The sequence below is a fragment of the Leuresthes tenuis genome, unplaced genomic scaffold (genome assembly GCF_036924035.1).
Source record: "Leuresthes tenuis unplaced genomic scaffold, fLeuTen1.0.hap1 SCAF_11, whole genome shotgun sequence".
Lineage (NCBI taxonomy): Eukaryota > Metazoa > Chordata > Actinopteri > Atheriniformes > Atherinopsidae > Leuresthes > Leuresthes tenuis.
The window spans coordinates 2,506,801-2,520,351 of record NW_027325365.1 but is presented as its reverse complement, the minus strand read 5'-3'; the positions used below and the strand labels follow the sequence as shown (position 1 = coordinate 2,520,351).

General features: G+C 43.6%; 1 protein-coding gene across 1 annotated transcript in view; it reads left to right on the top strand.

Annotated features, from left to right (window-relative positions):
- Nucleotides 1–740: 740 nt before the first annotated feature.
- Nucleotides 741–13,551, top strand: part of arhgef37 (Rho guanine nucleotide exchange factor (GEF) 37) — a 29,567-nt gene continuing 16,756 nt past the window's right edge. The window contains exons 1-7 of the mRNA XM_072395143.1: nt 741–1,049; nt 5,394–5,887; nt 11,701–11,830; nt 12,119–12,266; nt 12,374–12,573; nt 12,693–12,823; nt 13,416–13,520. Coding sequence (XP_072251244.1) covers nt 5,402–5,887; nt 11,701–11,830; nt 12,119–12,266; nt 12,374–12,573; nt 12,693–12,823; nt 13,416–13,520 — 1,200 coding nt within the window. The 5' untranslated portion in view covers nt 741–1,049; nt 5,394–5,401. The remainder of the gene's footprint in view (nt 1,050–5,393; nt 5,888–11,700; nt 11,831–12,118; nt 12,267–12,373; nt 12,574–12,692; nt 12,824–13,415; nt 13,521–13,551) is intronic.

Below are 13,551 nucleotides of genomic sequence, written 5' to 3'. Positions count from 1 at the left end.
AATGTGTTGAATGTTTCCTCACACAGTTTTAATACTCATTTAATTTAATACTTTATTATGCTCAGTATTTGAATGTCCAGGATGCTGATCGAGGACTTTCACACTGTGCTGAAAAGCCAAATGTTGACTAGTTTTTTGAGCAGTATTGAAAGGAATGAAGCTTTTCAATGAGTTTAGCAACTTAGCTTCATCAAGCGTTGTTTTCCCACGCATGCCTCGGAATAACAAATAAAACCAAATCTCTATTGATGGTTTGGAGGAAAGTCTTTGGGTGAAATGCTCCTTTATTTCTGAGTATTCATGTGGACTATCATCACATAACAGGCTCCTCTTCATTCAAACTTTCCCTCTGAGCTAACCAGTAAGATCCAACTTTGTTTAGTTGTTTAGAACCAAATTAAGTTTGCTTAAATTCTTCAAATCTGACTGACAAAGGAGTAACTAAGTTAAGGCGTGAGTTTGAATCACGGTTTGTTACCCAGCAGATAATTCAGACAAGCGTTTGCAGTTGAAGAAGATTGGCCGTCCCACGGTGCTTTTGTTTTCTGTGAGAGGAAAACTTCAATCACTTCAACCTCTCCGTCTTCTCTGGTCCTGATTGGGACCCATGAAGCCCCTCGAGGTGCCGTCTGATTGGTCCCTCAAACTATTGAGGACTTGTCAGCCAATCGGCTTCTGCCTGGGGGTGCAGCACTTCCTGTTCCAAACAGCTGCTGCAGTCAGTCAGCTTATTCAGCAGCATGTGTGTGTGTCTGTGAGTGTGTCTCTCCTCCACCCTCCCCTCTTTTTCCTCTATGAAGCCTAATCCCACCCTCCTGTCCACTCCCATCCCCCATTTCCTCACACACTTATTCGCTGCGTCTCTCTGACACACACACACTTAAATTCACGCTCACACACTCCTGCCGCCCAGCAGCAGCCTGCTGTGTGTGAGTCACTGGAGAAAGTTACACCAGTGTTTGTGTTTTCCGTGCAGCAGATTCTGCTTCAGTCCGGACTCAGAGGGGAGATCATGGCTCACTGCAGCTGAATCAGGGCTTCTGCTCAAGGTAATGACACCCTGACCATCTGTAAATACTCCTAATGGACCTGTGTTGCTCTTAGTGTTGTTGTGACTGTCTGTGAGGTTTGTGGCAGCTTGTGACCAACAGATGTTTCACCCTCTGTGCACTTATTCTGGGATGGAACGGTTAAGGCTAGTTTGTGACTCTGATGCACGATGGTGAGTCATCATTAGTACTATAGAAAGATAGTATTAGTAGCACCGATTGCATATCTGATAGTAGATTAAAACCTGACTTTCAGGGGTTTTATACCACACTGATTTCTATCATTTTTAGAAACATTTACTGAGATTTTGTCTGTAAATCTCAGTAATCCCCAACATCACCACATGCTGAGAAATCCCAAAACCTTCAGTTGAAGGTTAGGATCAAATTGGATGATCACACCCCAATAAAGTGTTTTCATTCCAACAGATGGTTAACATCTGGAAAATGCAGCAAAGGTCTTCGTAGCGATGAAGGCAACGTAAAGAAATGACCGAGGTTGCAAACATACATGATTATTCAGCTCATCCTTGACCAGATATTCAGACAACTTTGCTAAAACTTAAGAGTTCATTTTAAGAATTCTGTCATTAAAAGAACGAAGCAACATCTCAGAGGTAAAATAGTAACATAGTTGTCTAAAGGAGAAGGTGTTGTCTGACTTTATTCATCTCTAACATTCACACCTCTTACAGCTGGGATCACCATCACTTTCGAATACTAACTGCAGTTTGTCCCCAGCATTAAGGGTCGTAAAAGCCCTTTTTGCTGCTTCTATTCAAGGAGAATGGGTCTTTAAAGCCCCTTTCACATGTCAATTGTGGCTTATCAGCACAAAGAAAGATGTCCTGGTTTGGTTATTCACACATGCAAGACATAGGGGACACTTATCAGCACATTTTCTCAGCTTCATGTGAGGTCAGCTCACAAATCAAGCCGCCGTCTGGGATTCAGATGGCGTGGTTGGTCGGAGTAGTGACTTCCACAATGCCAGCCTCTGTTTCTGCCTCCCTTGCAGGCTCAGAGGCATATCATCGATGGATCAGCTCCCCACATGCCTCCTCTTTATGTTTACATATGACACAAATGCACAATGAAGGCGCATCGGTTCCAACTTGAACAAAATTTGTGAAAAGAGCCAAAGTTGAGCTCATTTTCAGTGATTTTTCTGCTACACTTCTTCAGACTGATCTGTAGGAAGCAAGTCTTTGTCTTTACATTAATGTCTCACTATGAAACAAGCAGCTGTTATGCTCACCTGTTAGTTGGAGAGAGCTGGCAGTTTCCCTGCACACCTTTGTGTTGTTCTGCAGGAATATCAAAGATGCATGCATGTTCCCGCCAAAGTTCAACCAGATTCTGCTCAGTCTCCTGAGTCCAAGCAGACCGATGTTGTTTTCCAGGTACTCTTTGGTGGAATCATCTCACCTTTTTGTGTCCCCTCACTCGTCTTTTATTGGCTGCAGCTCCTCACCTTCTGACTGCTTTGAAGTATTGAGCCTAACAAATCACATGTTTAGGATGTTAAGGAGCAAGGGAGAGACGGTGCAGTGTAATACATGCTGTCATTCCTCTGATTCTGCAATGCTTGCATGCTGTTGGACAGCACATGCTGCCCCTTCTGTTTGCTCAGTGTGAATAATAAACTGCAGGGTAAAGAGGGCACGTCCTGTCTGCCTTTAGAGTGAAATCCTGCCGTGAAAAAGGCCGAAACACCACAATTAGCTTTAAAATCTGTACATTAATTCGCTATAAACTGAACTCACAGTATGAGAAACGGGTGAATTATTTTGCATGTACATCATTTTGATCTGAAGAGTACTTTTTTGCCCTAATTACAACTTTATGAGGGAACTAAAACGGTCGAATCTTAACATTCATTTCAAAGTAACACAGATCTTCTATGTTCACATATGGAAAAGTACTTCATTTTGTTTGTTCAGCAGCTCTTTGCAGTTGAAGGTGAACATAAGGTGAAATGCACAGGTGCAACATGTCATGAGATAGTTGCATAAAGTCCTGAGAACAGCAAAGGTGATGCTGTGGAATCGGCCAGTTTAGGATTAGGAAAGAGTTTTGGGCCTCTGAGTAACTCCTCACACAGACATCATGATCACTGAGTCAAAGATAGAAAAGTCCACAGGCTCTACCCCTTAAAACCTTAGAGAGCCATTCAGCTGGACTGTGTTGTGGGTAATAAAAGCAGCCCTTCAGCCTCCTTTTCAGCCAACTTCTGCTCAGAGTATCCATGACTTTAGCCTCCTTCTCTCTGCATGTCTGTTTGAAATAAGAAATACACAAAATCAACTTATTAATTTACTTTAGTGATCTTTGAATCAGGGCTGAGATGATGTGACTGACTCTTCAAATAGCTCACAGATGTTGTTTGTGGAATACTAAAGACCTCTGATAGTTCTCTGATAGTTAAACCAGTAAAACTTCTGTACAACAGACGTACAGCTGCATCATATTTGCGTTAAATCTGCAGTTTCTGACGTGTGCTGTTGAGACGGAACAGCTGTGAAAACACAGGAGAGATGCTGACAGAGAAAGAGCTGCATGTGCTGCTTTACACGACCAGTTTTCTAATCTAATGTGTTACTTTCATGCTCAGAGAGTCAAAGAAGAAGTTCTCCTGCTGCAGTTGCAGCGTAGCAACAAAAAAAAGTATAAAATGCAATATAATAAAACCATTTTAACAGTTTAACTGTAATGGCTGCCATCTCCTCTGGTCCTTTACCTGGCATCAACCCTTTATCATTCATGAGAGTGGAAATTAGTTTTTTCAGGCATTCTTCTTCGTGGTTTATTGGACGTGTTCCAGCATCGTCTCCTTGTCCAACGCTGAATATCACCTGGTCCACGCCAGCTTCTCTTTAGCCCACAGTAGTTTTCCTCTGCTGAGGTGTGAGGGAGGGTTTAGGTTCCTCCAGTTGGTTTCTTCCAGTTCGGCCTCAAACGTCGACTCCTGTCTGTTACCTGCAGACTTTGTGCAGGTATTTCTGCTAGAATCTGCTCTGACAGAAATATCTTCGATTAAAAGAGTTTGACTTTATTCTGTTTAATGAGCTGAATGTTCACCTGTTAATTCAAATGTTTTGTGTCATATCTGGGAATTTCAAGAATGAAACAGCTTAATAAACATGCTTAAAGGGGAACTCCGGTATTTTTAAACCTTATTTCTGGCATGAAATACGTTAATCTACTCACTGAGAACAGTTTGGTGAAAGTCGGCGTCCTTCGGAAGATATTTAGATAACTGGAGATCCATATAACGGAGTGAACGGGGCTTAGAGGATGCAGCCTCTAAATAAGGCATTATCTGTCTTTATTTCACCAATACTTTAAGAAGAATGAATGAATGAACGTGTGCTATAGCTCTGTTAGCTCATAGCTGCTGTTATGTGGCTACTTGCGGCTATAGGAGAGCTAACGGAGGGATTTCTACACAGGCACTCTACTGGGACCACTTCATCCACACGCCCCCCTGCAGCACAGTTTATTCACTCCGTGCTCTGTGACAGTCGGCTAACTTCACACAGAGTTTGCTGCTGATAGTTTTGTGCAACATGGCAGGATATTTATCAGATTTAGACGATGTGAACGACGACTTTGAGTAAGATGGACGTTCTTACCGGAGTGAATAAACTGTGCTGCAGCCATGCTGTGAATGAAGTGGTCCCTGACCATGTTTCTGTCTCACCTGACATATCCTGCTTTCATTTTCTGCAGAATACATTGTTTTATTTCCTCGCTCTATCCTCTTCTCTACTTCTCTGTGTTCATATTGAGGCTTTCAGCTATAAAAACTGTCCCAGTAGAGTGCCTGTGTAGAAATCCCTCCGTTAGCTCTCCTATAGCTGCAAGTAGCCACATAACAGCAACTATGAGCTAACAGAGCTATAGCACACGTTCATTCATTCATTCTTCTTAAAGTATTGGTGAAATAAAGACAGATAATGCCTTATTTAGAGGCTGCATCCTCTAAGCCCCGTTCACTCCGTTATATGGATCTCCAGTTATCTAAATATCCTCTGAAGGACGCCGACTTTCGCCAAACTGTTCTCGGTGAGCAGATTAACGTATTTCATGCCGGAAATAAGGTCCAGGTTTAAAAATACCCCTTTAAGGAGAGGTCATTCCATTGTTTTTGTCAGGGATTGTAGGTGAAAGTACCTTTTACCCTCGAGCTGCTCACTCATGCTGATAGGAGTCAGTAAGTGTTAAATGTTGTGTTCATCCATCATGTTTCATATAGTAATAGATGTAATCAGAATTATTATACCGTACACCTGTTTCATGCTTATGGGATAATATCTTATGCATTTATATCTTCTTTGACAGTGATCTCTATGATGGAGGTGCCCAGGAGGCTCCAGTCCTCCTCCTTCACACTGGCTCTTCCTACACCAGCTCCCTCCACTCTGTCTTCACTGGGAGCAGTAAAAAAGGTTGCCCAGAAAAATCAAATGCGAGAAAAGCTTCAGGAGAAGAGCGATGGAACCGAGGATCAAGTTGGAGAGAAATTCTCAGAGGAGGAAACAGAAGAGTCACCAACGGACTCCTTAGGACAAGTCAATACAGATACTGTCCGAACAATTGTAAGGCTTTCCTCCCAGGATAGCTTCTCAGAGGAGAGCGTAATATCAGAGGAAAGGCTGGCAGAGGAAGCTGAAGAGGCCAAAAAGAAGGCTGAAGAGGAGGAAGCAGCAGCTAAAGAGAGGGCAGCTCAAAGACAGCTGATGGCTATTGAAGAACTGGTCCAGTCTGAGAGGAATTACCTTCGAATGCTGCAACTTAGTACCGTGACAATCAGGCGCAACCTGCAGAAACTCCAGGTATGATTGATGATGTAAAACAAATAATCACATAATTACAGCTTATAGTTCAAGCACTGAGCTCCCGGCGGTCCTTGATGCATCCAGTGCTTTATTTGTTTAAGAGAAATAGTCACAGCAAAGCTCATTCACACCAGCAAACCTGAAGTATCGTATGAATAAATCCATCGCTTGGCTGTTCCTGCTTTATGTTGTGGAGGTACGGACCAGATTCTGGTACCAGAAGCTTTCTGGTTTGCTCAGTTTTGTAATTTTCTGCTGCTAAACAGTCCATATGGGAAGTTAGAGGCAGAATACATTGGTTGAAACCATCAGCTATCACCCAACAATGATTTAGCTTCTCCAGTTTGTATTTGTTCATTTTATTTGCCTTTAATTTAACCAGGAAGGTTCCATTAAGAGAAAATATGCCAACATGGTTTCACAGAAATCTAATTAATTAAGCAAAGCTGAAGGTGCTTGTGTGCAGATGACATACCTGATCTCTGCATGAAGTTAAAATAACTTTGGGCTCGGATATTACCTGATTTAAGCTCCTTGATTAACCTAAATTAGCTGCACCAGGGCTTCCCTCTGACAGCTTCATACATCCTACATCCAGCTGTAGAAAGTAGATACTTCCTGGATGTCACAACTGACACTGAACTTAGGATCATATATCTGGATATATATATATATCTTAATATCTGGATATTCCCTGTCTGAATATCTATTGACTCCACTGGAAACCTTAAAAAATGCTGGCTGCTCCCCACAGAGGCTGATTCATCAGACAAGAGCCGATGGGTTCTCAGATTGTTCAGGGATGCTCTCGATTGACTTCAAGCACTGAAATAATGTGGAAGAGTTTATTTTCAGAAGATGCTGAACTGCACTTTGCTCCATTATCTTTATTCCTGTTTTATTATTGGCTAATGCCCTTTAAACACAGCGGTGGGCCCTAATTACTGTACTTACTGTACGGCTTCAGTGTGTAATTTGAAGCATGATTTGCACAACATGAGCACTTTTAAGTAAACATCTGGGAGCATGCTGCTGCTCAGAGATAATCCCTGCTTTAATAGTTTTAGTAGTTATAATAAGTTGTCACTTAGCTCAGTATTACTGCAGTATTACTGCTCTGCTGCCAGCTTTTCATTATATTTATTATTGCAAAATAATCATTTATTATCATTTTGGTAATGAAGTGAGGCCTCATAAACGTAATGTAATTTGACTTTATGAGCTGGAAGAGTTTAAATGTGGACATGAAAATGATGCCACAACCAGGGAAGCGGAGACGGGTAAAAGAGAAGGAAATTAAAGTGATAAGCTCTGAGAGGAAAAATGAACCGGTGAATATTTGGGATATTTGATGAGATGATGGATAAGGGACAGACAGAGGAAGCGTTAAGGCAGCAGAGTGAAAGGCAGCTGGAAAGAGAGAAGAAGAATAATGCCACATGAATACTGCCGTTGTGAGAGAGATGAGTTGCTGGATTGTTCTATTTTCCATGAGTTAGTGCCCACTGTTGGCTCATTAGAATAGAATAGAAGGACAAAATGGCTCTTTCAGCTACAATATTCAGCAATGGGACAAAAATCCCACACAAAGAAATCATTTATAAGTCAAAAACTTTCTGTCTTGTGTTGTGATAAACCTGAAAAATGTGGTTATGATATGATTATGCTAATATTTACAGTCTTGGTGTTTAAATGCACTCATTTCCATTGTTTTGTTGGCTTTATGCTTCACTATAGTTGGAACTCTTTCTCTCTGTAAAACATTTCTCTTGATGGAAAGATGTGACTCTTCAATGTTATCTTTTAAATAGTTAGACTTCTGTAAAGTGGGTCATTCTTGCCACTTTGTGTAGGTTTGTTTAAGATGTGCAAGATAAAACTCGTGCTCGACATTCACAGGTGAGCCATAGCTGCTCATAAGTGTCAACTTAAATCCTTTTACGAGGATTTTATTAAGACTAGATGTTGATTTATTTGTTTTTGGTTTAAAAAAAGGTTAATTTTCCTGTTTCTTGAGAGATTTTTGTCTGAAAAGTGTTGCATTATAAAAGAAAAACCAAGAATTCACCGAAAGAAAAACTAAAAATAGAGTTAAAAGGCGGTTAGATGATCCTAAAACATCCTCTTTTTGCACATAAACTCTTTCTAAAGCTTTATCTATGAGAGCAGGACTGAATGTTCTGGTCTGTATTAAAACGGAGCTGAAGAAGCCTCTGACTGAAGGGTTTATAGAGCTGAACATCATCTTTAGCAGCAGCTTGTGCAACATTCTTCTTTCCACAATAAGCTCAAATGGCAAAACGCAGGTTCACTCGTGTGAATTTGACCACTCGAGTGTTTCTGTAGCATGTTGCAACAAGCTAATATTCACCTTTTGGAGAGAAGGGCCGAAGGTCACCTCCATGGATCATCTTTCTGCCATCAACAGCGAGGGAGATTGCTTCTGTTCCCTCAAAATCCCTCAAATTGCCAAAAATACCATGTCCCAGTCCTAAGATTAGTGGTAAAGTACAACCTGACAGCCAAGTGATGAATGCATCCTGTCAAATCTGCAGAGCTCCTGGTGACAGAAGAAGAATGTCAGTGCTGATCGGCTGTCAATGCAAAGCTTCGCACAAATGTTTCTCTGAAGTGGAAAGACGTTATGCAACATCTTACTGCAAAATGCTAAAGAACCTCAACTTTCTCAAGACGTTAGAAGTCTAGAAGTGTTGCATTTCCAGTCTGTTGTCTAGATGAACACCGAAGTATCTTTAGTTCTCCGCCACCTCCACCTCCCCTGAAGGATGGGAATAGTTTTAGGCCTGTTCCTACTGCTCCTAATATCCACAATTCAATTCAATTAAACTTTATTTATAAAGCGCCAGATTACAACAATTGTCATCTCAAGGCATTTAAGTAATAAAGTCCAATTCAAGCCAATTCATTATAATCATAATCCAATTAATTCATATAGAGCCAATTCAAAAATAATATCCCAGCTAAGGAAACCAACAGATTGGACCAGAACTTGTCTTCAGTCCAATCTCCCGTCCTGAGCCTGAGGGACTGTGGAAAGGAACGACTCCCTTTAACAGGAAGAAACCTCTGGCAGAACCAGAACCAGGAAGAAACCTCTGGCAGAACCAGGAAGAAACCTCTGGAAGAACCAGAACTGGGAAGAAACCTCTGGCAGAACCAGAACCAGGAAGAAACCTCTGGAAGAACCAGGAAGAAACCTCCGGCAGAACCAGAACCAGGAAGAAACCTCTGGCAGAACCAGAACCAGGAAGAAACCTCTGGCAGAACCAGAACCAGGAAGAAACCTCTGGCAGAACCAGAACCAGGAAGAAGCCTCTGGCAGAAGCAGAACCAGGAAGAAACCTCTGGCAGAACCAGAACCAGGAAGAAACCTCTGGCAGAACCAGAACCAGGAAGAAGCCTCTGGCAGAAGCAGAACCAGGAAGAAACCTCTGGAAGAACCAGGAAGAAACCTCCGGCAGAACCAGAACCAGGAAGAAACCTCTGGCAGAACCAGAACCAGGAAGAAACCTCTGGCAGAACCAGAACCAGGAAGAAACCTCTGGCAGAACCAGAACCAGGAAGAAGCCTCTGGCAGAAGCAGAACCAGGAAGAAACCTCTGGCAGAACCAGAACCAGGAAGAAACCTCTGGCAGAACCAGGAAGAAACCTCTGGCAGAACCAGACTCAGGAAGAAACCTCTGGCAGAACCAGAACCAGGAAGAAACCTCTGGCAGAACCAGAACCAGGAAGAAGCCTCTGGCAGAAGCAGAACCAGGAAGAAACCTCTGGCAGAACCAGAACCAGGAAGAAACCTCTGGCAGAACCAGAACCAGGAAGAAACCTCTGGCAGAACCAGGAAGAAACCTCTGGCAGAACCAGACTCAGGAAGAAACCTCTGGCAGAACCAGAACCAGGAAGAAACCTCTGGCAGAACCAGGAAGAAACCTCTGGCAGAACCAGACTCAGGAAGAAACCTCTGGCAGAACCAGGAAGAAACCTCTGGTAGAACCAGAACCAGGAAGAAACCTCTGGCAGAACCAGAACCGGGAAGAAACCTCTGGCAGAACCAGAACCAGGAAGAAACCTCTGGCAGAACCAGGAAGAAACCTCTGGCAGAACCAGAACCGGGGAGAAACCTCTGGCAGAACCAGAACCAGGAAGAAACCTCTGGCAGAACCAGGAAGAAACCTCTGGCAGAACCAGACTCAGGAAGAAACCTCTGGCAGAACCAGGAAGAAACCTCTGGCAGAACCAGAACCAGGAAGAAACCTCTGGCAGAACCAGGAAGAAACCTCTGGCAGAACCAGACTCAGGAAGAAACCTCTGGCAGAACCAGAACCAGGAAGAAACCTCTGGCAGAACCAGAACCAGGAAGAAACCTCTGGCAGAACCAGAACCAGGAAGAAACCTCTGGCAGAACCAGGAAGAAACCTCTGGCAGAACCAGACTCAGGAAGAAACCTCTGGCAGAACCAGAACCAGGAAGAAACCTCTGGCAGAACCAGAACCAGGAAGAAACCTCTGGCAGAACCAGAACCAGGAAGAAACCTCTGGCAGAACCAGGAAGAAACCTCTGGCAGAACCAGACTCAGGAAGAAACCTCTGGCAGAACCAGAACCAGGAAGAAACCTCTGGCAGAACCAGGAAGAAACCTCTGGCAGAACCAGACTCAGGAAGAAACCTCTGGCAGAACCAGGAAGAAACCTCTGGTAGAACCAGAACCAGGAAGAAACCTCTGGCAGAACCAGAACCGGGAAGAAACCTCTGGCAGAACCAGAACCAGGAAGAAACCTCTGGCAGAACCAGGAAGAAACCTCTGGCAGAACCAGAACCGGGGAGAAACCTCTGGCAGAACCAGAACCAGGAAGAAACCTCTGGCAGAACCAGGAAGAAACCTCTGGCAGAACCAGACTCAGGAAGAAACCTCTGGCAGAACCAGGAAGAAACCTCTGGCAGAACCAGAACCAGGAAGAAACCTCTGGCAGAACCAGAACCAGGAAGAAACCTCTGGCAGAACCAGGAAGAAACCTCTGGCAGAACCAGACTCAGGAAGAAACCTCTGGCAGAACCAGAACCAGGAAGAAACCTCTGGCAGAACCAGGAAGAAACCTCTGGCAGAACCAGACTCAGGAAGAAACCTCTGGCAGAACCAGAACCAGGAAGAAACCTCTGGCAGAACCAGAACCAGGAAGAAACCTCTGGCAGAACCAGAACCAGGAAGGGTGTCCATCCGCCTCGACCAGCTGGGGTTTGAGACACAACTTGTTTTGTTAACATTGGAGACGAGGCGATTGCTCCCGCTCCATGACACAAAGCGGCCCGGGTACCGGTCCAACTTTGACAGAATTTCTGCAGATGACAGGACTCTGATAGCAACTGAAAGTCTGAGATGTGCAAAGAGAAGAGAAACGGTTCGTCTGTCCCTTCATAGAGGCTGGTCCAGTCTGTCTCATGCTAACGGAGATAAGAAAGGAAGCACTCAAGCTTCTCCACTTTCAGATAATTGGACCACATATGTTCGTTTCTGTTGTATTTAGGGTTTGGTTGCAGCTCCCGGGGGATAGATGGCCCCATCTATGTTGCATTTTGTTGTGGCTGCATAGCTTTTTAAGGCTGTGGGGAATGGGCTGGTGGAAAAATGTTTTGCATGACGCACCTCAGTAAAATACTGAGTATAGACTTTTGTTCTGCTTGCAGCCCACATGATCAAGTCTGCAGTTGGACAGTAAGTTGCTGCATTAAAGGGAAACTGATTTGCATGTTTGTGTCTTTTTTATTTCTCCCAATCCGTCTGCATGTCAACCAAAGCCCCCCCCAGAAAACCTGGACAGCATGTTCCTCTACATCGAGGATGTGATCGATGTGTCGAGCCGCCTCCTCAGCCTGCTGGACCAGAAGCAGGTTCAAGCCAGTGACCCTCATTTCCTGGAAACTCTCTGTAAGGGATGCTCTTAAATACTTACACCAAAACTCTGGAGCCGCTTCTGTTTTCTTTTCAGAAGAAGGTCATTTAAGTCTTTCATTTTCAAAAGGATTACAGTGTGTGGCTTTACACTTTCCTGTAAGTGAAGACTTGAATTACAGCATTCTTCCCTCCAGAAATGAGCCTTTAAAAGTTTAAAATAGCTGCTTCTTTGTCTTTTTGAAAATGAAAATTGACCTGTTTTATTCCTGTTTGCCTGAGTGAATCTTGTAAATATATAAATGTATTTTTCTTTCCTTACAGGCGATTCATTCCTCAGCTTGTCTTCAGACATCGAAGCCTCCTATAAGGAATACTTGGCCAACTACAATCACATTACAGTGGTGGAGAACAGCTTCAAACAGAAGGAGGTCCTTTGGAACGAGATAATCAGAGTTATCAAGGCCTCAGCGTAGGTTTATTTAAAGATGTTTGGTCTCACGTCGGCTCAGAAAGAACCAAAACCAAATGCAACAGCTTTGCATTTCCTCTTAAGTTTATCTCCATCTTTTTCTCCAGGCCGGAGGTCAATGCCACTTCTCTGAGTTTCTTCTTGGTGATGCCAGTGCAGCGGATTGCCCGCTATCCCCTCCTCCTGCAGACCATCCAGAAACACACTGACTCCTCCCACCCAGCGTATGCCCTGCTGGAGCAAACTGCTCACACCTCCATCGCCTTAAACTGCCGCATCAATGAGTACAAACGCTTCAGAGAAGTCGGTAAGACGGTGCACAACCGAAATAAAGCCATAGATTTGTGTAGTTTAGCTTTATTAAGATGAGAGAAGCGAGCCCCAACAGCGCTGAGCAGGTTTTAAGTTCCCCTCATGTTTCTGTAGCTGACAAATACAAGAAGACGGAAACTCTGACCATCAAGGACAAGATCAACCGCCTCAACACCCACAGCATCGCAAAGAAGACCGCGAGGTTCAGCCAGCAAATCAAGCATGAGACCGGGATGGCACCCAAGGTAGGATGCTGTTCCAAGACCAGTCAGTGTCCCAGGTTAGGCCCGAGAGACGTGAGCCGAGCTAGAATGAATGAAGTGGTGTTTTCAGAATGCTTCTGAACAATAAAAGGCCTCTGAGTACATACCCCGCCTTCAGCTGCACCTCAGTGATTAATGATTGACAGGTACCGAAGGAGGAGTTCATATCTGTGGACCTCCTGCATTTTTATTCCAGCTTTTTATCTTTTTTTACGTCTCATATTTGGTTTAAAGTCTGATTTAGAACTGAAAATAGCAGCAGAGAGAGCAGAACTGATCTGTGCCATCGTCATCATGTTGTGGTTGCTAAAGCTGAGTCACGGGGAAGGGTTTCAGAGAAGCAGTAAACCTTAAAAGGAAACTAAAAGGAGCTATTAATGGGGAATCTAATGGTGATGAATGCATTGACTGAACTATGCAGAAGTAGTTCTTCGGATGATTCCAAATCGCAGGTTCCTAAACAAATGATCCAACCTCTTGACCCAGAAAGCCGTAACCGAAGCTCATTCTCTGCTTTTATTATGTTGAGTTTTATCTGTTTATTCTCCTTTATTCTCCTTATATCCTTTTACAGCTGGTGGACGAAGAGTTTGATGCTCTGCAGGGTTTCTTCTATGTTCTGGAAAACGGGATCCTGGAGCTTCTTAAGAATGTGGAGACTTACCTGCTCCACTTACAGGTATGTTTATTTTCATCATATAACTTCAGAT